The sequence below is a fragment of the Grus americana genome, chromosome 16 (genome assembly GCF_028858705.1).
Source record: "Grus americana isolate bGruAme1 chromosome 16, bGruAme1.mat, whole genome shotgun sequence".
NCBI lineage: Eukaryota > Metazoa > Chordata > Aves > Gruiformes > Gruidae > Grus > Grus americana.
Window position 1 is genome coordinate 15,728,145 of NC_072867.1, and position 24,765 is coordinate 15,752,909.

The following is a 24,765-nucleotide window of genomic DNA, read 5'->3' on the forward strand; positions in this document are numbered from 1 at the left end:
CTTTCCCAGTTCCCTGCGGTAACTGTCCCTGCAGGCAGGATCGGTGCTCTCCTCAAGGTCCGAGCAGTGCTAAAATCACAGAAGCAGCGCGTTCCCTTCTTGTGCATGGGGCCCAGGCTGGTCTTTAGGGTTAATCTGAGCAAGGACTACCAGGTCGTGGGATCCCCCGTGCTGCTTAAACCCGAGTGCAAGGGCCGAAACCCCAGCGATGGGGAACCCGGACGGGCAGCAGCCCAGGCAGCTTTTGGCTGATGCTGCAGGGAGTGCGTGGGGGAAGCGCCTGCCCCACTTCGGGTCCCCACGGGCGGGTGGGGAGATGCTGGTGCAGGCAGCTGGGGGGGCTGCGGGCAGGGCGGGGGGAGATGCCCAAAACCCAGTCTCTCTCAGGTGGGGTGGGTGCGCAAAAAACTGCTGTGTCCTCCAAGGATGGGGAGGGATGGAATGGCAGAGGGGATGGGAGAGGAGGAAGAATGGGAGCGGAGGAGGGATGAGACAGGGAAGGGATGAGCAGAGAGGGGTGCCGCTGCCTCTAGCCCTCCCCCGCATCTCGCTGCGGGAGCCGGGGGGGACCCGCCCCGCTTTGCAAAGGGGCTGCGCCCCTGGGCGGGGGCGGCTCCCCGGGGCGGGCAGCGGAGCGGGGCCGGTCCCGGCCGTGTCCCCTCCCCGCGCCGCCCCCGAGCCGCTCCGCAGTGCTGCCGGTGGAGCCGCGCTGCGCCGTGCCGAGCCGAGCCGAGCCGAGCCGAGCCGTGCCCAGCCCTGCGCGGGGGGAGAGGGCGGCGGTGCCGCGGCCCCCGGCCCGGCGGGACCCCGGCGCAGGTAAGGGGGGGTCGGGGCCCCCCACGGAGCCGGAGCCGGGTGTGGGAGCGGGGAGAGCGGCAGCGGCTGGAGCCCCGGGAGGCGCTGGGAGTCCCCGCTCCGGAGGGGCAGGGGTCGGGATGCAGGACCGGGGATGCTCGGCCAAAGGCAAATCCCCTCGCACCCTGCTCGCCCCCCTGCAGGGAGCAGCCGGCCGGGAAAAGTTGCGGCGTCCCGGAGCTGTGCGGGCGGTGGGTGACTTCCCCACGGCCGCGTCTTCCGTGGGAGGCCGGTGGCGGCGGCCGGAGCTGGCACCCGGTTCGCGTGCGGAGCTGGCACCGGCCCTTCGGCGCGGGTGGGGGCTGCTCTGGTCGTTGCTTTTGGACTTTGCCGTGTGCGGGTAACTTTTGAGCACGTTGGGCGTTTGGGGGGTGGGGGTGGGGTTTAAACCCCTGAAATTGTCTCTTGACCCTTTTCCCGGAGCGCGATGGCAGCGGGAGCCGAGCCCCGTCCCTGGGGGTCTGGCACCGGGGGATGCGAGGACCCCCCCGCCCCGGAGCGGGAAGCGGGCTGCCGGGGCGCCTCGGGTCCCCTGCTCCCGGGTGGCTTTACCAAGGTGCCTTCTCTGCTGCTTTCCCAGGGCAGATAAAAGCGTTGCCAAATGGCGTTACCAGCTCTTTGGAGTCGTAGCCTGAAACCTCCTGGGGGCAAAACCAGCCACCCCGGAAAATAGGCTGAGGCTGCTGTTCCCGGGGACAGGTTGTTTCGGAGAGGGGACCTCCTTATCTTCCTTCTTTCTATTAATTCTAATCTCAGGTATAAACTGGAGCAGCAGTTTGTCTTTGAGCAATTAATACTTCTTCATTTCACTGCTAAAAAGCTCTGAGTAAGGTGGCTGCCCTGAACGTGGCTCTGCTTTGGGCTTGGTCCATGCTACGCTGCTCCTGGGATCTAAAAAGTGTGTGTGGATCAGCCTGATTTCCCCCCCCCCCCCTTCTCAGGAGGCTGCAATAAAAAAAAAAAAAAGATAATATGGAGCTTCAAAACGTGGACAGTTGGCTCCAGGGATGCAGAGATGATAACAGATGAACCATTTGCTTTAATTACTGGTATCAAAAGCCCAGGCTGCAGCTTAGCCTGAAAATAAATATTGTTAATGTTGTGATACTGGGCTTTATTTGATGATGCATCATTCATCTGGTAGGGATTTAGCGAGCTGCTCGCTTTTGCTGTAGGGGCTGACTCAGGAGATCTGCGTTCAGCCCTTCCGTGGGGATCAGCCTGGGGTGCGTGGGGCCGTGGGTCTGAGCCCCACATGTTGAGCTGGGGATTGCTGTGGCATCCCGTGGGCGCTTTGCTGGGCATCCCCCAGGAGAGTAGTGCTGGGTGGGTGACGCTTGTCCGCAGCAGCCCCGCAGCCGGGCGAGCGCCAGCCGCCTCCGGCAGAGCTGTGCCGGCTCCGTGCGGTGGGAGCTGTTTGCCATCACCTGCGTGCGTGGTCTGTGGGGTGGGCTTCCAGCAAAGCCCCCCTGCATCAAACCCACCAACCCCATTAGGAGCAACCCGCCGGGGTGCAAGTACCATCCCCTGCTTGGCACCGGCTCCAGCCTGCTCTTCTGCTTCCCCTCCTTCGCAGTCTTGCTTCTGCACTGCCCCGGCTCCCGAGAAAAGCCGAGAAGCATGCTGAACGTGGAAAAAGCACGGGGGTTTTTTTGTGGAAGCACCCTTTGCAGTGAGGATACAACCCGGGAGCCCGTTGCAGGACTCTGCTGCGCTTTTGTGGCTGTGTGGGTACGCGCGTGCTGGCGTTAAACGCTGCTCCAGTCCCTCCCCGGTATCGGAAAGGGCAAGGGGAGGAAAACTGGTGAGGAAGGGCGAGGGGACTCACAGCTCCGGAGTCTCTTTTTTGTGCTTAAGTTTTGAGGGACTTTCTCTGGAACCTGAAAACAAGATGATCCTCCACCAGTCCCAGGGACTGTGCTGGCAGCAGAGATCCTCTGCCTGCTCACCAGGGCTGCTGGTGTCCCCAGCCTGAGGCCCTCCTCCGGCCCACAGACAGGTATTCCTCTTGTAGAACACGTCGCTGCAGTCATTGCCAATTAGTGATAATAGGTAATGAATCACTCCAGGTGGTCCTAGACAAGCATTCACAATCTGGGCAGGGAGGAGAGCTCTGCTCCCCAAGGCAGTGCCCCCAGGGCCAGCCTGATTAATACCCCTATCCTCATTAAGGTGGAGACTGGGGAGTGGCTGGGGCTAACGACCGTGATGGTTTATAAGGTTGATGTGCTGGAGGATGCCCTGGCTCTGTCCTTGTCAGCGCCTGCCCAGGTCTGAGCAGCATCTCTCTCCTCCAGCCCTGGGAGGTGAGTACAGACTCTTCCGTTTGGGTCCAGCAACTCTGTGATGGGGGGCAGGTCTGGCTGGGTGAAACTGGTGCTTAACAAGGGGGTGTGGGGAGAGAAAGGAGCTGGATTTAGCGACTGGGGAAGTTGGGAGCCCAGCGTCTCCCAGGGTGGTGCAGGTGCTGAGCTGGGTGGCTGCGTCTCCTCTCTGCCAGTGGCTGGGCTCCTCATGGCTCTTGGGGAGGGTTGGGATGCGGTGCTGGGGGGACACCCCCTCTGCACAGGTTTGTTGTGGGGCGCCTGGCTCTGTGTGGCTCCTCTGCCATAGCCTGGCCCTGGCTGGGCATCCCTGCCGCCCCAAGGAGGGCAGGTTCACAGCCCCGAGCATCCTCTGCCCAGGGTTGTGGTCCGGGGCTGGGGCACACGCCCGCCCCCAGCTATCGCTCTTCTGGCACAGCGTGACACCGAGGTCCTCGAGTGCTGCTGGGGCATCTTGTGGGGACTGCCACTGCCTTTGGGAAACCGGCAGCGAGCAGGACCTGCCACCTCCAGCTGGCCTCACGGGTACTTCCCACCCTTTTCACATCCCTAAAATTCCATCAGCTGCCGTGGTTACCAGCATCCCCGATGGGGCCGGTTCATCCTGGTGGCCACGCGCCTCGTCCCCAGCGGTGCCCGAATCAAGGGCAGCGTACCAGATCGGTGTGCCGGAGCGGTGCAGCGATCTGTTGCTAAGCAGCCTCCAGAGCAGCTCTGCCGCGGCGAGAGGAGCGATGGCAGCACCGCCGCTGTGTTTAATAGCACCGGGTGGGCTCGGGGTGAGCTCGAGCATCGCCTGGCCGGAGACCCCCAGCTCCAGCAGCCACAGGTAAGTCGTACAAACCCAGAAGTGATTTTTTTTTAATTTTTTTTTGGCCACTGTCTTTCCTGCAATTAATCAACAGGAGTAAATCCTCATCATAACAGTGTTTGGTTTGCAAAGGAGCTGCTGGAGGAAATGTCAATGTGCTGCTTAAATAAAATTGACTGTGTGCTGCTGCTCAGCTGCCTTTGGATGGATCTTTGGCTGGAGGATGACAGGGAGCTGGGAATTGAGGAGGAGGGGAAAAAAAAGGCATCTCTGAGCACCTTAAATGACTTTAAAGGCAGCAGAGGCATTGGCCAAACCCGGGCTGTGGTGTGGATTTAGCTGGAGGGCAGCGGAGGCAGGAGCAGCCCTGTGGGCTCCCGCGTGGGTGAGACCCCCGTGCTGTCCAGCAGCGTGCCGGGTTGTGGTGGTCCTGTGCCGGCGTGCTGCGGGGCCGGAGCGGGCTGAACGGGTGCTGCAGGCAGGCTGGGCTCGTGGGGGCAGCCCTGCGACTGGGGCACTGGGGGGGCCGAGGCTTTCAGTGCCTCTAACCCGTGGATCGCTGTCACCTGTGGACCATGGCCATTGGCACCAGTTACCTGCGGGGCCACATTTACCTTAATTAACCAGCTAGTGCCAAGCTGGCCTGGAAAGTTGCAGGGCCTGGGCTCCCCGTAAGGGTCTGGCGTGGGGACAAAGGATGAAATGACCTTAGTTTAAGACTCGCTGGTTCTGGGTCTTTCCCAAAAGCTGAATTTCCAGGACCTCTGGCCCTCGCTCTGCCGCAGTGCGGTTGGAGGGCTCTGCGCCCCACGGGCTGATCCCACCTCGTGCCCTCTCGCGCCGGAGCAGCGTTGCCGGGCGGTTGGGGTGCACGGGTCCCTGTGGGACCCACGGCTGTGGGTCGCTTGGTGCTTTTCCTGGAGTCACAGGGTGATGTCCTGCTGTCCCGTGCCCTGATGCCGGACCTGTCCGGGTGTCCGTGGTGGCTCCAGGACAAGTGGCTTCAGTTTGCTGCTTCCACGCGTTTCTGCCAGCTGAGGTCTGCCTCTGTCCTTTTTTTTTTTTTTTAAAGGAAAGTCTTGAACGTGGGCTGTTTCCTGAAATGCCATCCATAAAGCAGCTTGCCCAATTTTGCCCGGACTTTCTGAAATGATTTGCATCCAAGAGGAGACAAAGTGCAGATGCTGCCTGTCCGGGGATGTTGGGATTCGAGGGAGTTTCGGCATGCCGGACCCTGCAGGGCTGGGCTGCCCTCCTGCCCTTCCAGCTGCTCTGCTGATCACTTTGCAGCACTTCACAGCTGCTTCAGCAGCTGTTTTGGGGCTATTTACACCTTCCCCCCCCGCAGGTAAATCCAGTAGTACCAAAACCTGCCTGACCCTGGAGGGGAACGAGCACCCCGCTGTCTGCTTGGGCAGCTCTCTGGCCCCTGTAGCCACGCACGTATGCCGTAGGGGATGCTGTGGGATGTGTGGGACTCCTGCACTGGGCAGACTCTTTTTTTTTTTCCAGGAAAGGAAGAGCCCGGGTGTTGCGAGATACATGGGGTGCGCAGCGTCTGTGCCAGGTCTCTGGTTGGGACCTGGGCACCCTGCGGCTTGCACAGCTCTGCTGGGTGCTGGGCACCCGCCCCGGTGCTGGGGCCTGGAGGGGAGGGCGGCATCCGGACTCATGAGATGGTGGCGGATTTCGAATTCCAGCTAAAAATGGTGTTTGGGGCCGCGTGTGCCTGCGGAGAGGCAGGGAGGCACGGTTCCCATCCCGGGGCTGCCGGTGCACCCCAGCTTCTGCCTTTGCTCTTCTCGCTGCTCAGCCTGGGGGGGGGGGGGGGTCCTACTGGGTCCTTGTCACCCCAAAACACACACCCCTTCTCCCTGGGCATGGGGCTGGGGACTCCCCTCAGGCAATGGCACGCTCGTAGCCTGTGTTTTCCCTCCCCGTCCCCAGCCCCGCCAGCCAGCTGGGCAGCACAAACCAGCTCCTGCGCCCGGGCTGGCCTTGGGGCTGCTGCGAAATCCCCGTCAGCCTGGCGGACGACAATGGTTGGATCCGTTCGAGTTCAAAAACCTCCTGTTTGGTGATGACACGCAGAAATAATCTCTCACTTGCCATCCGAGCAGCAGTTTGGGTTATTCGTTTGGGGTCTGGCTGTGAATAACGAGCTGCTGCTGCCGCTCTGTCTGTGAGCGTGTTTCGCCGAGTGAATGGACGGGCTCTAAAACCTGCTCTTTCAAACCAGATTAATCGCATTAGGCTTTGTCAATGCAAAAATTACCTCATCATTGGCACTGGCAGGTGGTGTAGAGCAGCAGACTTATTCAATATTTAAGAAAGCTGCATTGCAGAGCTGAGGAGGCTGGAGAAATAGGTTGCCTGTGTCAGTGTCTTTGCTGGTGGAGATGATCTCTGCAGGCACCGCCAAGTGTGAAATGTTGAGCTCACCGTAAAAACCTGATTATTGCACCGGGAGCCATTAAAATACTGAATTTTCTGTTTTCTACCCCAGTACGTTATTTCCAGATGGCTACACCAGTGTGTTCGAGCCCCTGTGACGGGCTCTCGGTGCAGACGCCCAGTCGGTGGTGGCAGTGTCTCCGGTGGCTTCGGGTCCTGCCCGGGGTACCCACCGCCCCGTGTGCCCCTGGGGCAGGATGGGCTCCTGCTGCCTTTCCCTGCCCGCCCAGGGCTACCGGAGGGCGAGGGGGGGACCTGCCGGGACAGGGCTGGGTGCTGGTGCTGCATCCGCTGGATTTCGGGTGCTGGCGACAGGCCCAGGAATCGGCACCTCTTGGCTCGGAGCGAGCGGCGTCTGTGCGCGGGACGACAGCGCCGGAGGCTCGGGGAGAGGCAGAGTGATTCACGGAAGACGTTCAATCCCTTTTTATTAAGGCACGATCAAATTCATGGGCTCCGTCATACAGAAGTAATGGAGCGGTGTGATTAGAGTCATGTGGCTCTTCCTTAAGGCCAGAAATCAAGACCTCGCTTCTATTCCTGGCTCTGCCCGGGACGTGTCGCGTTCGTGCCGGTGGGAGCTGCCGCCTCGCTCCTCCCGACCTCCGTTTGCAGTCGGGGAACCTCGAGCAGCCGGCGCTGTGCGGGGACGAGAGGGCTCCTCGGCTCCCCGCCGACGGCAGACCTGGGGGGGAGCGGGTGCCGGGACCCTTTGGGGACAGCGAAACCCTGGAAGGTCTTGGCATCCTCCTAGGGTGGGATATTTCCATTTCGTTAACTAAATGCTGCCGCATCCCATCGATCGCGACTCGGATTGCCACGTCCTTTTGCTTGCGAGGAAGGATTTGGTGGGGAGCAAAAAGCCACCGTAAGCTGTTATTTTGTTCTTTGCTGTGTGCTAAAAATGCAGAACCAAGCATTAGGACAAGCGAGAGTAGTTGCTGGAAGTAATGCAAAGGAGATCTTCAAAATCTATTATTTATAGGCGGAGGGAAAGGCTCGTGTGTTCCTTCAGGAGCCGTCCCCGGGCTCTTCTCCATCTGCAGCAAAGCGAAACACCCGTGGCCTCTCTGTTATTAGCAGAAAGTTCGAGCTGGGGGAAGGAGTTTGCCTCCCCGTTGGCTGGAGTGCTGCTGATCGTCCGACCCTCGCGGTTAGGGAAACCCAGGGATTTTCCCCTGTTCTTTGTGGGGCCGGGGTGGCCGCTCCTGCTCTGCATGACCTTGGGCAAGTTCCTTGTCTGCTTCCCCAAAAATGGGTGCCGATGACACGGCGCTGCCCCTCCTCCCGGCGTGCCCCATTAAATCTGTGTCCAGCCCGGGGAGACCCCCCCCTGCTCCCGACCGCAGCGGGACCCTGAGTCCTGAGCAGGAGTTTGCTGCTGCAGTGCAGATCGTGGCGGTGGGGATGTAAATGAACAATTTGCTTATTTAACTGACCTTGTCAATCAGAGCCTTCTGGTTTGGCACCGGAACAGTCACTGTATGAAACCAGCGGAGCACTAATTATCCCATGTGCTTCACTTCTTTCATTCTTTTTTTTTTTTTTTTTAAAAAATATATATCTCTCTCTGTATTTTTGGAAGTTATCAGTGAAGCAAAGGTGATCCTCAAATCTCTGCTGACTCTTCAAGGAGTGATGGAGAAACCCCTGCAATATTGCAGAGCAGAAAGTGGAGGATAGGGATTTTATTTTTCCCCCTTTCTGGGAAAGTTGCGCATCTTTTCTGTGGCTCGGAGTTTGTGATTTCAGTGGGGCGGTTTTGCAATCTCCTGTCTTCCAGCCTTTCCTCGGACAGCCTCCCCGGTGCCTCTGGGGGAGTTTTGCTGAGAGCTGGAGTCGCTTTGTGCCCTGGAAAGGTGCATTTGCTGGGTTTGGGCTGAGGTCTGGTCCTGCTGCGACCCGCTGGCAGCTTGGGGACCTGGGGGGACGTGGGTGGCTGAGCGGCCCCGTCCAGCCGGGGAGGAGGCTGGGGGGGGGGTGGCATCTTCCCGGGGCAGCAGGTTTGGGAGGGGGAATGGCCCGTGGGCCGGGCTCTGCAGAGGGGTTCGGGGTTAGGTGGGGTTGGTTTAGTTCTGCTGCAGCCAGGAGAAAGCAATTCAGAGGCAGGTGCTGCCAGCAGTGCAGGTGTGAGGCGGCTGCGGCGGCGGGGGGATCCCGGCAGGTACCCCACCCTGGCTCCGCTTCAGCGCTTCGCAGAGGAGGTGGATGGGGGGAAAAACCTACGGGTGGGAAATAGTTGAGGTCACCAAAACTTCCCCGGCTGGTGGGGGGCCCTGAAGAAGGGGTGATACGTGTCCTCCTTGGTGCCTTGTGCTCTCATCGGTGCTGCAGCAAAGCCAACCCCTTCGTGGATGGATTGCCTCTCCTCTTTCGCCTCCACCTTAATGAGGCTCGACCCGAGGTTCTCCCTTTGCAGGCGATATCCCACGGGCGATGCCGTCCGTGGACCCGTGAGCTGCACCCTCTGCTCTTGGGGCCCATCCTGAGAGCGGTCCAGACGTGACGGTGACTCAGTGTCCTCGCAGCATCCCCCAGCACCCCCACGGCAGAGAGCGGATCCTGCCCTGCCCTCCTCTGCCCGCGGTGTTCACCCTGTGTAACAGCACTGGTTTTCCTCCAGAAGAGATGATGGGATGGATCGGTTCATCCCCGTGCCGGGGGGCGATGCTGGTTGGCATCCGCTCGGGCTTTGCCAGCCGGTCCCCGTCTTCCTTGCACTGAGTAGGGGAGGTGGGTGGAGGGGTGAAACACCCCCAGAAAATGGGAATAAATTAGCACTCGGGCTCTGAGGTTTACATCAATTTGTTTTTTAATGAAAGCTGTTGGTTTTGCTGAAAGAAGAAGGGTTTGAAGAGGTCCCTCTCCTGATGAATCTTTTGGAGATGATTAGACAGACTATCGTGTTCGGGTCCTGCTGCCACATCCTCCTCCAGTGCCTCTCCAGGTTTCTTTTTGCAGAAACTTTACTGAACCAAAATGAAAAAGGAGGAGTTTTGTTCCAGAGGGAATGTGGTTTGGAGGAGGATGGGAAGATGTGCTGGGTTTTGGGGGGAAAGATTCCTAGTTTGTAGATTTTTCTCTGAAATGGAAACATGCTCTTTCCTCCCAGCTCTGAAGCCTCATAATTAATGTGAGGTCGGGTATCTCATTAATTATATCTGCACTGAGCACAGCTGCGTTGCCCTCCTGGGAGGGTGGCGGTTGTAGGCTCCCGCATCTCGTGTGTGATATCGAGACAGTGACTAAAGCGCCGTTCCTGTTCCTCTCCCTGCTCCCACTCCCCTTAATGCCAAAAATAAAGCCCTGCCTACCGTGATTTTGTGGTTTTTGGTTGTTTTTTCTTTCTCTCCAGCCTGGCTGAGAGCACCAGGTTACCTTCATCGGCATCGCTGCTATCGGAGAGCCCGGGCAGACGAGCAAAGTGATTGACTTCCCCAGGGTGCCGGGTCGGCGCTCGTTGGCGGAGCACCGGTGTCCCCGTGTGTCCCCGTGTCCCCTCGGCAGCCAGCGATGACCGACGCGGTGGTGGGCGGCAGCTCTGACCGGTGGATGTGCCCCAGCGACAGGACCATGTCTCTCCGGGCCAGGTGAGAGGAGGGGGCCGGGGTCACGGGGGTGCCGCTGGGGCGGGAGGGAGGAGAGTCCCCGGGGGTGGGAGGTGATGGGGGGGGCAGCCGCCCCGGGTCCTCCTCTGGGGACATCGGGGATTGGGTTTGCACCGGTTAGGTGGGGACACTTTGCCATGTTGCCTCCTAAACCCCCCGAGAAAGGTGGTGGGGAGGGACCCACGGGCACGCTCGCACCCCTGTGCCGACGGGGAGCCCCGTCCGTCTGTCCTGACGCCCTCCAACGCGGCCGCCGTGCAGGGTGATGCTGCGTCCCGCCGCGTGGCAGGTCTCTGTCCTGGCTGGCTGGGTGGTGGCAGCACCCATGGGTGGGTGCTGGTTTTGGGTGCCCGGATGATGTAGGGGCTGGGCGAAGCTTGTGTTTGGAGCTCGCCGCTCTGCGCTGCTTTGGGGGAGCAGCGGGGGTCCGTGGGGAGGGACGTGCTGTCGGGGGCTGTCACCCCCGCAGCAGGCACGGCGCTGGCTGAGCTGGCCTCGTCCCCCCTCTCACCAAATCCTTGTTCCCTCTCTTTCCCTGTGCCTCCCAGCAGCGAGAAGGAGCAGTAAGTAACTTGCCTTTTTTTTTTGGGGGGGGCGTATTGCTCTTTACCTGCTACTCTAATAATCTCGAGAGAACAGCAAAAACCTTGCCCTGGATGCGAGAAAAAAACCAATTCATTTTGGGAAGTGTTGCGTGGGGCTTTAATGAATTTTAAGGTTTAAGACGGTGTGGGTTTGCTCAGCCCAGGGGGATAAGACCCAGGAAAGGTCTTTGGATGAGCAGAAGGGTGAGGGGAGGAGGGGCATTTGCCTTTTCGCTTCCTTCGTTAGCTGCTGCCTGCTAATTTGCAGGGCTGAGTGGCAGACGCCACCGTGTCACCTGCCTGACGCCCAGGCTGCGCTCACTGTGCGGAAGGGGCTTTGGAAACGACGTTAGGAGAGGAAAAACTCCCATATTTGATGAAACGTACCCAAAAACCCACCCGCTCCTGCAGCCGTTGCCCCAGCGCCGCAGCTCGCGGGCGAACCTGACGTTACGCGTCAGAGCGGGGTGCGGAACGAACCGTGTCGGCTGATGCTTAACGTGGAAATCGTGAGAGTGTTTTTGAGGAGATCGGTTTTCTCCATACGAAACGAGTGTCTCCGTACGAAACCCCGCCAAAATGGAACTAAGAGCTTCCACCTGGTGGGTGGGGGCTGTTTGCCGGCTTCCCGTTGGAAGAGAGCTTGGAGGATTGGGTGGTGTCGTACCCCTTCCTCCCTGGGCTTGGGAACCGCTGCCTGGCTGTTGCCCACACGTGCGTGTGATTGCACGCACACACGTGATCTGTGGATGAAGCCCTGTCCCACCGCTGCCCCTTCCCTGTCCCCGCAGGCTCCCCAGCGGCTGGGCAGCACGGGGCGGGCAGCCCGACCGGCAGCGCAAGGGCGAGGAGCTGACGGATGAGGAGAAGGAGATCATCAACCGCGTCATCGCCCGGGCCGAGAAGATGGAGGAGATGGAGCAGGAGCGCATCGGGTAAGGTGGTGGTGGTGGTGGTGGCGGTGGCACCGGCACCGCGCTGGTGGGACGGGAGGGACCCCGAGCCGTGCAGGTGCCCGTGGGGAAGGCGCTCGCTTGGCTGCTTTCCTGGCCGGCAGCTACTGCAGTGCAGTGCTTCTCCTGAAAGGGAGCCTGCGGGGATCGCTTTGAGCCGGCGTTGGTCCTTGGCCAGGAGCAACCTGTGAGAAGCAAGGGAGGGAGCTGCTCAGCTGTGCTCTGGACCGAGAATTTATAGTTGCATTGATTTTTTTTTTTAAAATTTTATTTTTTTGGTCCAGAAGGGATCATTAATAACATCTTATTTTGGGGAGTGAAGCTGCTGCTGCTTGCCCAGTGCTGAGCCCGAGCACCCGTGAGCGCGGGTAAAGGCACGGCTCACCAGAAAGCGTTTTGTTTTGGGAACGCGTCTGGATCCATCACCCCCCTCCAGCCACGTGTCCTGGCAGTTAATCCTTCCTGTCACCCAGAAATGAGCTGTCTGTGAAGCTGAGGAGGTCTGAGTGATGCCCAGCCTCGGGGCTCGCCACGTGTTGGGACCAGCTCCTGGGGGGCTGGGGGTGCTGGCGCTGCCCCAGCATGTCCGTGGTGGGGTACCCACGGTCACTGGTGGGTGCTGTGGGCATCCCCGATGCGCCTGGCGTGGAGCGGAGGGCAAGAAGTGCCCGTGTTTGCTTTTCCTGCAGCTCTGCCCTGCCTGGGCAAAGGTGCCAGGCGGAAAAATGCTAATAATTAGGTATCGACTTGCTGTGCTGGGGCTGGTTTTCCGGAGGGGATCTCCATAATCCCATTTGTCAGGTGTCATGCCTTTTTTCATTACAGAGGAGCATTTTATTCTCGCTGAGCCTAAGCATCAACTGCTTTTTTTTTCTTTTTTTTTTTTTTCCCCTTCCTTGCAGGGAAAATAACTCAAGCCGAGGCAGGAACCGTGCTCTCCACTGCCTGGGAGAAACATCAAAGCCCCTCTCGTAGCTAAGGGTCAGCTTTGCTCAGCAAACGGGCGCAGGGCAGCCGCTTAGTGAAACACGGAGAGGACCTGCCCGCGCTCGCAAAGCCTCGCGCCGCAGCCGGAGCTTTAATCCATTGCCCCGGCTACTTAATAAATAACCCGTAAATATCGCGTGCGTTTGCTATGCAGGCACAGGGCGCTGCAGCACGTAGTCTTCCTCGGTGGCCGTAGCCCGTTGCCTCCTAAGCGGTGGATTTATTTACTGGTTTTTAGAACCGCTTTGTTAGGAGCGGGTCTGTGAAGAGCTTGGGCAGGTATCGCCTCGACAGCGGCTGCTTGCGCTGCCTGGGGTTCGGCGCGTGCCCCGTGGATGTGCTGCTCCCCCCGGCTCGGGGTGGCTCCCCGCCTGGCGTTGCCTCGCGTTACAACGTGCAACGCTTTCCGGTAGAAACCAGGTGAAAGTAGCTATGAATGGTGGTGATTCATCCTGGAAAAGTGCTTACAAGCAGCGTTTCCCCAGCTTTGCATGTCTGCAGCCCGGTAAGAATTACTCTCCAATGTGATGCTCTTTGGATTCTGCTTAAATCAACTTTAGCAGTGGGGGAGAGAGATTTTTTTAATTTTTTTTTTTTGCATTGTGCATCGCTGCAGCTGTTTGCAAACCTGCAGAAACTCTCCCTTTTACCTCCGTTAGCCGAGTCAGAGGAGGTTTTCTCATCCTCATTCATGAAAAAGCCGGGCGGAGGACTTGGTGCCGTACTGGGAGTAGAGCAAGGGGAGGCTGGCGGATGTGCAGTCGCAGCTGATTTGCCTCCTGCGCGTAGGCGTAGCAGGAGCCTTGCCAACTCCTTTGTGTTTGTTGGCTTGCACAACAAGAGCTGTAGGATGTGCAGCTACGGAAATACGGGACAGCGTCTGTATCGGTCTCGTACAGCATCACCCGTTCGGGAGCTGCTCGGACGTTATCCAGAATAGCTCCTTATGTTACAAAATAATCCGGGTTTGCCAGGCTGGCCTCTGGCAGGGATGCGGCGGTTGTGACCGTGTCCCTCGGTCGGACAGGCTGCTCTAGGGAGGCGTGCCTGGAAAACCTGATTTTTCTGCAGGTTTTGGGGATTTTTCTGTTCCTGTAAGGGACGGGGAAGGAAGATCCATAAAAAACCTGGTTTGGGTTAATATAAGGAATCGCTTACGTGAAGCGAGTGCGCCTTCCAAAGGGGGAACGTGCGGTAAATACTCGGAGTTTTCTTTATAAGTGGATGTGTTTGAGGGGGTGGATTTGAGTTTCGCAGATAATACCTGAGCAATCATGGAGGCTACAGCTGGGTGCTGGATGCAAAGGGACCTCCCAGTGCCTTGAAGTCCCTTCTGATTTAGCGTCCATCCATCTTCTCCTGCCCTCTCACATCCCCTGTCCCACCAGCCCCTTCCCGCAGCCGGCCAGGGTGGGAACAAATCGATGCTGTTTGTTGAGAAGATGTTTGTGGAATCAGACTTCATGTCAAACCCAGCTCAAATTAATCTAGAGGAAGAGTATTTTTAGCACGGGGGTGGCTGGAGGCCCGCGGGATACGTGATCTGGATGCTGGTGAGGATTGTAGGACAGGGACACTTTGGTGCGTAGTGGGTTTTTTTTTTGGCTGGGTCATTGTCTCGCAGCTCAGAGAAGGATAATAGGAGCTGCAGTCGTCTTGAACAGCGATACAGCTGTGTTGGGTGTGAGTTGGTGAAGGACTTTACGGTTGCCCGGGATTAGGATAATCCTTTGGGCCAGTTCGGGGGCTGAGAGCTGGCGGGGAAAGGGCTCGGGGGGCGAAGCGGACCTGCGGCGGGATGGATCCGTTCTTGTCCCTTCTCCCTCTCTGCTTGGCTTGGGCTGGTGCTCAGGGGGTCCCTGCAGCGGCTCTGAGCTGTCTCGTGCTGTGGTGGTGATGCTCCAGCTGCGGTCGGTGAGGAGCCCGTTCCTCCCAGCTGACGTGGGAGCACCTGCAGGCACTAATTGGCTCCATTATGCACCTATAATTGGGTGCCATCAATAACCTACCGAGTCTGCTCTGCTGCCTAATGAGCTCCATCGTGCTCTTGGCATCGAAGAAAATATCTCGAACCATCCAAAGTTAGAAACTCCTGTTTCTGAAGAGCGCCTTGCGGCAACAGAGCCGGTTCTCCCAGGGACGATGTGACGCATCGCTCCTGGATCTGGCCGTGCCCCTGCCTGGGTGCAGCTATTCCCTTCCCTCCGGTCCGTCCCCCCCCCCAAAACCGCGATGGTTTGACTGTCTCCTCGTGGGTCACAGACTCTCACCTTTCCTCTGAGAGGACCAGCTATCGAGCAGGATTGCATTTTAATTTGGCTGCTTATTGCTGGGATGACACATGCATAACGCCGGAGCAGATGGCTGAAGTCACAGGGGATTAAGTCATTAACCTCAGTGGCCAGCAGCAGAGATGCTCTCTGGGGACCGCGGTCTCATATTTTCTTCCTCATGTTCAGACAACACAAAAATAAAAATAGGGGCCGGGAAGGGCAGGGTATTTGTTGAGGCAGACAGCAATGTCTCCTGAGATGCCAGTTTCTAGAGGAGATGAGGTTAATTCATGGCCAAAAGACAGCTCATGTGCTGCTTGAATTTTTTGTGGGGTTTTGGGTTTGTTTTTTTCCTAAAAAAAAAAAAAAACCCAAAAAACCAAAACCCTCTTCTCTTATTTCTGAGACTGGGATGAACCTGCAAAATAACCCTCCTGTAACACGTGGCAGGAGGCAGCAAGCACTGGAGCAATGCATTAGCATGAGAGAGGACGCTCTGAAGTGCACGAATCCCCCCGGCCTCCTTGGGCAGCTGCCCTGCGTGGCGAGGGCTCTCAGCAGAGGAGGAGCTGTGAAAGTTCACCTGCAAAAGCCCAAACGATGCTTTACCTTTAGTTACCTGTGCGCTTGTAAGGGAAGAAAATTGCTTCTAATTTTTCAACCTGATTTTAATTATGGTTTCTTTAATCTGTAGCTTGGCTTCTTTTCTTGTCTCTTTTATCCCATTAAAATTAGCCTTAATTTAATATTCAGCCCTTTAAGGCACATGATTTCCCCACGGAGGCGAGTCAGCGCTTAATTCTGGAGGCACTTTGTGACCTCCTTTGTGTTTTACTGGAATTTCTTTTTGCCACCTAAGTGGTGGCTGAGCCTGTCCCTGCGTGGGGCTGGGGACCACCCAGATCACGGTGCCCCAAGCACCAGGTCCCTCCTCCCAGGTCGGGTCCTTCTCCTGCCCCCGTGCAGCACTTCATCGTCTGCTGCGTTCAGCATCCTCCCGGACGTGATTTAAACCCCATTAAGCACGTCTTTAGCCGTGCGTTTCTGCAGAGTGGCAATGAATATTTAAACACAACAAACTCTTGCGTGCCTGGCCTGCCGTTACGTCTTGTTTCCCGAGATCATCAGCGCTTGACGCCAGCGACTCTCTGGCCCGCTCCGGATTGCTCCGCTCCTAGCGCAAGACAAAATACCGAGTTTCTGTCTTATCTAGGATGCAGCCCAGCCTAAGGTTGGGCCCTCCGCCTGCCTGAAATCGCGGGAGATGTTTTTGCAGGTCTCCCCGCCATGGCGAGCCCTTCCCCTGCCTGCGCGGGGGTCCTGGGTGCGGGCAGGAGGTGGCAGGGGAGGTCTCCCACCAGCCCTCGCTGCCCCGGGGGCTGCTCGCCTTTCTCTTCCAAACCATATCGATGTGCCCAGGCGGATATTATATTATCAGGGGACTGGTTTATTGCTGTTATCATCTCAGGTGCACGTTAAGCGTTTCGGATATAGGATATTGCCCGGTTCTTCTATCTCGCTCCCATCGGTGACTAATACGTATTTCTCTGGCGGATGACGGATGCTCTCCATCTCCGCGGGGCTGTCTCCGGGAGCGGCGATGCTTCTGGGTGCCAGGCTTAGCCAGCTCCTTGCCACTGGCTTCAATTATCCCTCTCTTAGGGTTTGGGGTTTTTTATTCCCCCCCAAATTTTAACAATTTGAAGCGTATTTCCTGCTCTTTGAAGTTAGCCTTACAGAGGTTAGAGGGACGGGCGCTTTGAAGTGCGTATAACGATAAGGAAGATGTTGCTGTAGTCGTAGAGCTGTGCAAGGGAGCGTGATGAGTCGGACGGCTGGTTTATGCGCAATAAAAACGAGAAACAAATGATATCTAGGGGAGAAGGAGAGAAAAGCTTTTGGAAAGGCAGAAGGTTTGTTCCTGGCTGCTACCTGGGCAAGAGCAGGGCGTCCCTCTGGTCAGCGGCGGGGGAACAGCACGCGCGTGGGGTGGTGCTGGATGGAGTCGAGGGGAAACCCGGGCTTTTTGCTCCCGGTTATCGCCCTCCTCGGGAGCTTTGCAGCCCATGGGGCTCGGGGCAATACCCCCTTTCCCAGGTCCTGCCCTCTTTCTGCCAGGTTCATGCCAGGACTTAAAATTTCAATTTTTACGCAGTCCTCTCATGGCAGCGTTTGAGTCGGGGTTAGGGTGGGGGGGAAGCCCAATTTCCCCAATTTCTCTGGCTTGAATGGATGTTTTAATTAGGCAAATGTGCTCCATTTGAAACCGGTGCCACAGGTGTGTGTGTACTGACTGCTGAAGCTCTTCCACTGCTTAAAACCAACCTCTCAAGGAGCCGCTTCTGGTAAATGAGACTGGGAGAGATTTTTGTAGCTAAATAATGAATCTCTTGAAATGCAAAGGCTTTTTCTTTTTTTTTTTTCTTTTTTTTTTTTTCCCCCCCTGCTTTGATTGTGCCATTTGTTCTAGTTTCTATAATAAGTTTGTTTGGGCTTGCAGATTTCCAACTGGAAGCTGCTTCTTTTGGAGCAGAGCTCTTGCAGCGTTGCGGGGCGGGGGAATTGCAGAAGATACGGGCTTGTGCATGTGCTTTGCTGCTAGGAAAAGAAAGATTTTGCCCCAGAAACGTTTGCCCTGTCGAGGTGGGAGCGATGTGCTGCGACAGAAGCTGGAGGTTGTTGGTTATTCGCTGTTGGGGGCTCTTTGGGGGGGCTCTGCGTTGCACGTGGTGAGGCATGGGCTGGCAACAACCGTGCTGGGGTTCATTTATTTTAAATAAGAAGTGGTTTAGGAACAGGTAGTTTCCGCGTTTTAATTGGAATAATGCTCGCGGCTGGCCGGGTGTTTATGGGATGGTGCAGCTCTCTCGAAATCACTGGGACCTCCTCTGCATTTGCAGCGGGGCGTATCGGCCACGGAGCTTGGGAAGGCACCGAGGAGGGATGATGGCTCTAGCAGCTGCCTTATTCCGTAGGAAGAAATCACCTACGGATCATCTGCCAAGCAGTAAGCGGATGCCGAAGGGCAGGGACAGACAGACGTATCTCTCGGGAATAAAGCCAGAGCAGGGAGTTAGGCTGGCACGTAGCTTCCCCGTTACGAGCAAAGTGGAAAGGCGTTAGAGGATGCTGCGGTCCGAGGATGTTATTTTTTTCAATAAAAACTGTTCTGTTCAGGAAACAAACTATCTCAGGCTGAGGACCAGAATTGCTGTATTTAGAGAGCGTGGTCGTGTCGCCGCCGAAACTTCAGGCGATGGAGACCGAAGGGACTGCGCGAGCTCGCCCGTCTGGTGACACCGTAGCCGTGAACACACGCAGCCGTTTCCCCCGACCGTTGGCTCCGCCGGCTGCCCGGCCCCAGCCCGGCTTCCCAGCTTCCCTGTCTCTGTGCTGGGGATGGGATGGGCTGCGGGTTCGTTAATAATCGTCAGGAGGCACCTCCACAGCAGCAGCCGCCCTGGCCCGCAGCACGCTCGAGCCCGGGGAGATCAGACCCCGCGTGGGGCAAGCAGGGAAATTCTCCGGTGGGTTTTAACGCGGCCGGTATCTTCCACCTAAACCAGATGTTGTAATAACGTGGCTTCGGTCGGAGAACGTACGCTGAGTCGCGGAGCCGCATCCCTGCTTTGGGCTTGACTCAGTGCCTGATGAAATGCTTCGAGATGCTCCCGTCCACTGCAGCGAGTTTCCAGTGGGGCGTTTTACGAACCGTGATAGGCTGCGTGTTCCACGATGCTTTATTTTTTTTTTCCTTTCTTGCTGCTATTCCTTTATCCAGCGCCCCCGTGCAATAATGCCGTTGCACTCCCGCGTGCTGCCGGCCGTCCCGCGAGCGGCTGGAGACCAACCGCGGAGGTACCCTGTGCAGACGGGAGCTCCCGTACCGTTCACGAGCGATTCGAGAGGTGCTGGCAGCCGAGCCGCCATAAATCTGAAGCTGTCATCAGACATGTGGGAAAATGTCTTTTAAACGTCGGGTGTTTTTTACGGCACGCCGCGTTAGCGGCTTTGTCAGATTTGGGTCAGGCTGCCATGGGAGCGGATGGCAGCCCCGCGGGCGAGGGGGATGCTGCTGTCTCCGGTGGGCTTAGGTCTCCTCCTCCCTTTCTTCGTTCCTTCTCTTTCCTTGCTGAATGGCATAAATAATGCATCCTTTTTCCCTTCTGGTGCTATTTTTAGGGCCAGGATTCTGGGTTAACTGAGTGTACAACTTGCCGCCAGCTCCTGGGTGCTCGGCAGGCAGCGCTCTCCCGCTCCTGCTTTGCAAACCGCTTTTGCCAGTGGTTTTTTTGGTTTTGTTTTTTTTTGTTTGTGGTTTTTTTTTCCCCAGAAGTTGCTTAACTGGGTTTTTTACCTTTGTAGTAAACAGATGTGTTTTTCTAGCCTGTTCTCCGGTGGGCTTTTTGCATTTCACTCAAAGGGCTAAGAATTTCCATAAAGTAAATTATATGCAATTTTTTTCCTTAGAAATTGAGAAAACTAACTAATCCATTCAGTCCTCCTGCCAGAGCCCTTCCAAGATCTCCTCCTGCAGCTTTTCAGTGGGCGGTCACTGGGACTGGGCGGAAAGTTTTCCATTTGCGGGGGGAAAAGCTGCTTCACTGGTGTCAAACTGTGCTTTGGGCAAAGGTGCTGACTTGGATGGAATTCATGCCCGTGGGTGCATGCAGGAGCTGGGACCGCAGAGGTTAATAGTCACGCGATAGAAAGCTGTAGGGGAATATAACGCCGTAACACGTCCCCTGGGATGTGTCTTGGGCCCTGGTTGCATTCCCATAGCTGGAAGAGGAGAAGCTCTGCTGGAAACCGCAGCTGGACCAAAGGCAGCAGCCGCCGCCCCTCGGGAGCGGGACCCCCGCATCCCGGCCGTGCCGTGCCTTTCCTGACAGCCCCTGTCCTCCTCCTGCCAGGCGACTCATGACCCGGCTGGAGGACATGCGTCGGAGCGTGCTGGGGGACGGGGTGAACCGCTGCATCCTCTGCGGGGAACAGCTGGGACCGCGGGGATCCGCCTGCGTCGTCTGCGAGGACTGCAAGAAGGTGAGGCGTCTCCCTGCACCCCGTTCCCGCGCATCCCCCCGGTGCGAAAATGGGCACCTTGGTCTTTCGGTGCGCGTTTCGATTGCCCAGCATCCCCCCGCACGTGGCACAAGGGGACGTCCCTGGGGGTTTCTGCAATCACCGATGTTCATGCTGGGAGGGCTCTCGTTAACCGTCTCTCATTAACCTCACGCTCCCAAGGGGCCGATGCTGGTACGGTGGCACTTTTTGGCGGTCGCGGCGTCCCCGCTGCCACCCGGCTCTTTGCTTTCTCTGCAGAACGTCTGCACCAAGTGCGGGGTGGAGACCACCAACAGCCGGCCCCACGCCATCTGGCTCTGCAAGATCTGCAGCGAGCAGCGGGAGGTGAGCGTGGTGCCCCGGGCATTCCTCGCGCCGGAGCGGGGACGCGGTCCCTGCCCTTGGTTTCGCCCTGCGCACTGTCCCCACCCCAGACCTCTGAGACAGGACCGGCTCCAGACTGGGGGAGGCTCCAGGGACCTTCAGCCTGTCCCCCAGCACCATTAAACCTTGCCCAGCTACTTGAGCCTGGTTCTTACAGGATGATCTTTGTTTTCTATATAAAATGCCTTTTTTTTTTTTTAACCCCCCTTTAAAACAAAGTCTTGGGGTTGAAGAGGCTGCCGTGGCCAGAGATCGACTCCCTGCCGCCTACAGTGTGCAAAAGCTGAGAAGTTAATTAATTAGCAGGACAGGCTGTGGGTTGCTGCGGGGCAGGGGGGTACGGGGGTGCACGCCCTCAGTGTTGCCTGCCGGAGGCAGACCCCGGTGATGCAGGGCACGAAGGCTGCACCCAGCATCCCCTGAGACACGGGTGCCACCCTGCTGCCTGCACCCCCAGGTTTGGAAGCGCTCCGGCGCCTGGTTCTTCAAGGGTTTGCCCAAGCAAGTGCTGCCCCAGCCGATGCCCGTCAGCAAGAATAAGGGACCCCAAGCCCCGAGCGAGCCCAGCCCATTGGAGCCGCCCACCCAGGACCCGAAACTCCCCTCCCGCACGCCCACCCGAGGTAGGTGACAGCGGGTGCTGACCCCCTCCCTCTGCAAGGGGCAGGGGTCCTGCTAGCGAGGCGTTGGGTCTCCTCCCCATCGTTTGCGAGGACAAGCCCTGGCAAATAGCATCCAGGGCCGCCGTGTAGCTGCTGCCCCTTTTCCAAAGGGCGCAGAAATGGCCCCGCTGCCCTCCCTGCCTGCCGGGGGCCGTCCACGTCAGGGTGGCCAGGTTTGCAGGGGCGTCCTCAAGCAAAGCAGCCCTGGGTGGGGATCTGGGATGCCTGGCTGGGGGTTCCAGCACTGCCCGGGTATGAACACGGTGATGCGAGAAGCCTAGAAAATATAAGAATAACAAAGGAAACCTGGGGAAGGAGTGGCAGCACAGCCCGGGTTGGCGTTGGGGGGGGCGGGCAGGTGGGCTGCAGCTTCACCGCTTCTCACTCTGTTTGTGCCCCAAGGCCAGGCGGACGCGGGGCCCCTGGCCGAGCAGGACTCTGATGGTAAGCGCTGGCGTTCCACCCTCCCCTGTGCCGCTGCCTCTGTGCCGCCTGTGCTGACCCCCCCCCCCCTTCCGATGCCTTTCCCTGGGGTGTTTTCCCGTGGGATGCTGCAGCGGCGGCGGCAGGACCTCTCCTTGCCGCTGCCACCCCTTGCGCGGGCACAGAGTTATTCTGGGGCTTCCCCACCTACTGCACCGCGCCTGGGCTGAAACGCCGCAATTTGAGCGCTGAGCAGAATTGCCTCTGTGGGTGGTGTTTCCTGCTGCTGATTGGCAGGTGTTTTTCTGGTTATTTAATGGCAGTCCTTAGGAAACCTCCTGTGGAAACTTTGGGAGGCTCGTGGGGGACTCGTGCGTGTTGGCGAGGGATGGAGCAGCCGAGAGGCTCTGCTCTGGCCGCACTGGGTTTCTCCCATGGGTGCCGGTGCCCCGTGCTCGGGTACCAGAGCAAGGCGAGGATGCAGCAGTCTGTCTTTATGGTTATATCTTGCCCCCCCCCAGTACTCACAGCTGTGTTAATAGCGATGTCGGCCGAGCGGCAGCAATCGGTGCCCCCCATGTCCAGGGGTGAAGCCGTGCTCCTCGCCGGGGTTCATCTCTCTAAGCTGGTGTACGCCCTGCGCTGCTCTGGACCCGCATCCCCTGGGTGCTGGCACCGGCGGGAGCTGGGGTTGGGGCTGCTCCTGGACCGGCTGTGCCACCGGGAGTTCATTGTGAATATAGCCCCCGTTTTCAGTTCGGCATCGGAGCGCCGGGTGACGAGATGACCTGACCCCCCCCCCCAGGCAATGATTAGGCTGGGGGCAGCCCAATGGCTGCAAACCCTCCTCTTCCTCTCCCCTTCCTCAGCTGCGTGGAGGTGGCAGTGGGGGGCTGAGGACACAACCGCCCCCCCGGAGCAGTCCCCTCTGTCCCACCCTTCCTTTTGCCCCGGATCCGTTGTGACAGCTACCACCCAGCTGGCAGACGCCGTCGGTGCGCGGGATTTAACAGCTGGTTCCCGGGGCTGCGTTTGATTTCCGAGTCGCCTGGGGCTTGGCTCTGTGTTGGGTGGGCTGCAGGCAGGGCTGCGGGCAGGCAGCATCTCAGCAGGCAGGGTGGGTGGCACAGCCTCGTGCTGAGCCGTGCTCCCTCTATGGCTGCCGTGGCGGCACGGCTCGCTGGGGGGATGCATCCTGCGTGTCTGGGTGGTGGTGCCAGGACGGGTCCCAGGTGCGGGTACCCATGGGGGGGGTACCCAGGCTCAGCCGCAGCCCCTGCTTCAGCTCCCCGTGCCAGTGGGAGGCTCCGGCTGAGCCAGGCTGTGCCCAGCCCGGTCGTGCCGAGTGATGGACTTCATCTTCCCACGCAGCAGCAGTTGGGGAAACCACTTAATTAAGACTATTTAATCGCGATGGTAGCTGGTGCCGTTTAAGCTTCCTGGCTGACAAGAGGCTGCTTTTATTAAGCTTCTGGCTTGCCTGTGAGTCAGGGAGGGTTTGTCCAGCTCCGCAGGTCCTTCCCGGTGATCAGCATGCTTGCGATGCACCCACGATTTTCCTAAAGCTCCCTCGGAAAATTTATTGCATTGCTATTTCTGCACCACGGGGCTCCTGGTTTGTGGGTGCTCATTTCCCCTCCTCCCCAGCATCGCAGCATTTTTGCCCCCCTCTTTCCCCCACCTGCAATCTGTTGCGTTTTGCTTTCTCCTTGCGCCTGGTGACCCTGAGAGCCCAGCCAAGGATAAACATCCCATTTATGTCACAGCAAAGATTTATACCTGGTGTCTCCAGCACAAGCCAGGTGAGCGCCGAGACCTTTTCCATCACGTCCGTGGGTTGCAATTTATCACCACGAAGCAGTCTCGTCACCCTGGCGCGTGTGGCTGGGATTTATCCGCTGGGATGGATGCTGCTGGGTGGATGGAAGTGAGAGACAAAGGCAGCTGTCGCTATTGTCTCGCTAATAAATAGCAGATGATCAGCAAAAAGAAAATATGACCCCCCCCCCCCGTCCTGGGGACTGTGGAGCTGTCATGGCATTAGGGGTTGATGGGTGCTGAGGACGGGCTGACGGGCGCCTCTGGCCTTGCTTTCCCACGAGGCTCTCGTGTGTCCCGGTGTCCCCATGGCTTGCCGTGTCCTTTGGGCTTTCCCGACCGTGGGTTTGATGGTGCGGAGCCCTCCTTGCTGTGCCGCAGGTGCCGGATGGCTCGCGGTCCCCAGTGCTCTGGGGGAGATACCGCAGCAGCCGTACCCATCCTCTTCCTCCTCCTGCTGGCACCCAGGCTGGGCATCGCCCAAGCGGCTCCTCTCCGGGCCGCCTTTGGGGACGGATGGGTGCTCGGGGTGCGAGCCTCACTGCTGCCATTATCCCTCTCCCCGCAGGCAGCAACGCGATAGCGGCTGCCCAGGGGAGCTACGCAGCGCCCAGCCGCAAACCGGCCGAAGGTGGTGACGCCAGTGGGGACGCCGACAGCCGCGACCGTGCCGCCGAGAGCGGGGTCGGCAGGAGCCCTGGTGAGAGCTGCGCTTCTGCGGGCTCGTACGTGCTTGGAAGGAGAGGGCTGGGGGCGTGAAGCCAGCAGCCGTACGAGGGTTGTCTCTGCTTGACGTGCAGCGCTCGGCGATGCTCAGGGATTTCACGTAAGGCGCCGCTCGCCTGGTGCCTTATGTGAGCCGTGAGCGGTGGCTCCGTGGGGTTTGCTGACGGGGAGGTCCAGGGTGTTGGTGGGATTGGGGGGGAGATGTGGAGGGGGGTCCTCACCCCTTCCCCTGTGCGCAGGGAGGAGAGGCAGGATCCTGCCCTGCTTTTCCCTGCAAAGGGGCATCTTATGGCCCATGGCAGGACCTGAATTTGAGGAGCCCCCTGCACGATGCAAGAGCTGGAAGCGAAGAGAGGAGCAGGCTCAGTGCTTCCCAGGTTAATTTTTAAGCAGGGATGAAACGCAACTGAGTCAGGACCCTAGGTAGAAGCATCTTTCCCGCTGCTATGCCCCCCCCCCATCGCTGCTGGGGTGGGCACGTGCCCAGCAAGGTGCTGCTGAAGGAGCAGGCGTGGGCCAGCCCTGCTTGCAGGAGCCCGCGCTGTGCTGGCGGGGGCCTGGCTGGGGATGTCATTTCTTGTTTCATGAAAATTTGATGTGCTCTAAACTATCGTAAACGGCTGTGATACAAACGGGTGGCCAACAGCGTTCGGCAGGGCATGAATCCTTCCCAGGAGGCTCCAGAAGGGGAAAGGCACTTGCAGAGACCACTTTTCATCGAGGAGCTGAGCTTGCAAATTTAATAGGTGAAGCTAAAAAAGGCTGGAAAATGTCCAAGTCCTCTCTAATTCCTTGGGAAATAAAGGCATGAAATGGCAGGATAGTCGGGTAATAGCTGG

General features: G+C 58.4%; 1 protein-coding gene across 4 annotated transcripts in view; it reads left to right on the top strand.

Annotated features, from left to right (window-relative positions):
• Positions 1–581: 581 nt before the first annotated feature.
• The window catches only part of RPH3A (rabphilin 3A), a 35,434-nt gene continuing 11,250 nt past the window's right edge, over positions 582–24,765 (top strand). The window contains exons 1-9 of one of the 4 annotated variants that reach the window (XM_054844918.1): positions 582–816; positions 9,800–10,034; positions 10,601–10,615; positions 11,428–11,571; positions 19,763–19,892; positions 20,172–20,258; positions 20,755–20,920; positions 21,362–21,403; positions 23,769–23,900. In XM_054844918.1, the coding sequence (XP_054700893.1) occupies positions 9,958–10,034; positions 10,601–10,615; positions 11,428–11,571; positions 19,763–19,892; positions 20,172–20,258; positions 20,755–20,920; positions 21,362–21,403; positions 23,769–23,900 (793 nt within the window). In that variant the 5' untranslated portion in view covers positions 582–816; positions 9,800–9,957. Of the gene's footprint in view, positions 817–3,869; positions 4,009–9,799; positions 10,035–10,600; positions 10,616–11,427; positions 11,572–19,762; positions 19,893–20,171; positions 20,259–20,754; positions 20,921–21,361; positions 21,404–23,768; positions 23,901–24,765 lie in introns of those variants that run through there. The other 3 variants (XM_054844919.1, XM_054844920.1, XM_054844921.1) reach the window with 3 other exon arrangements.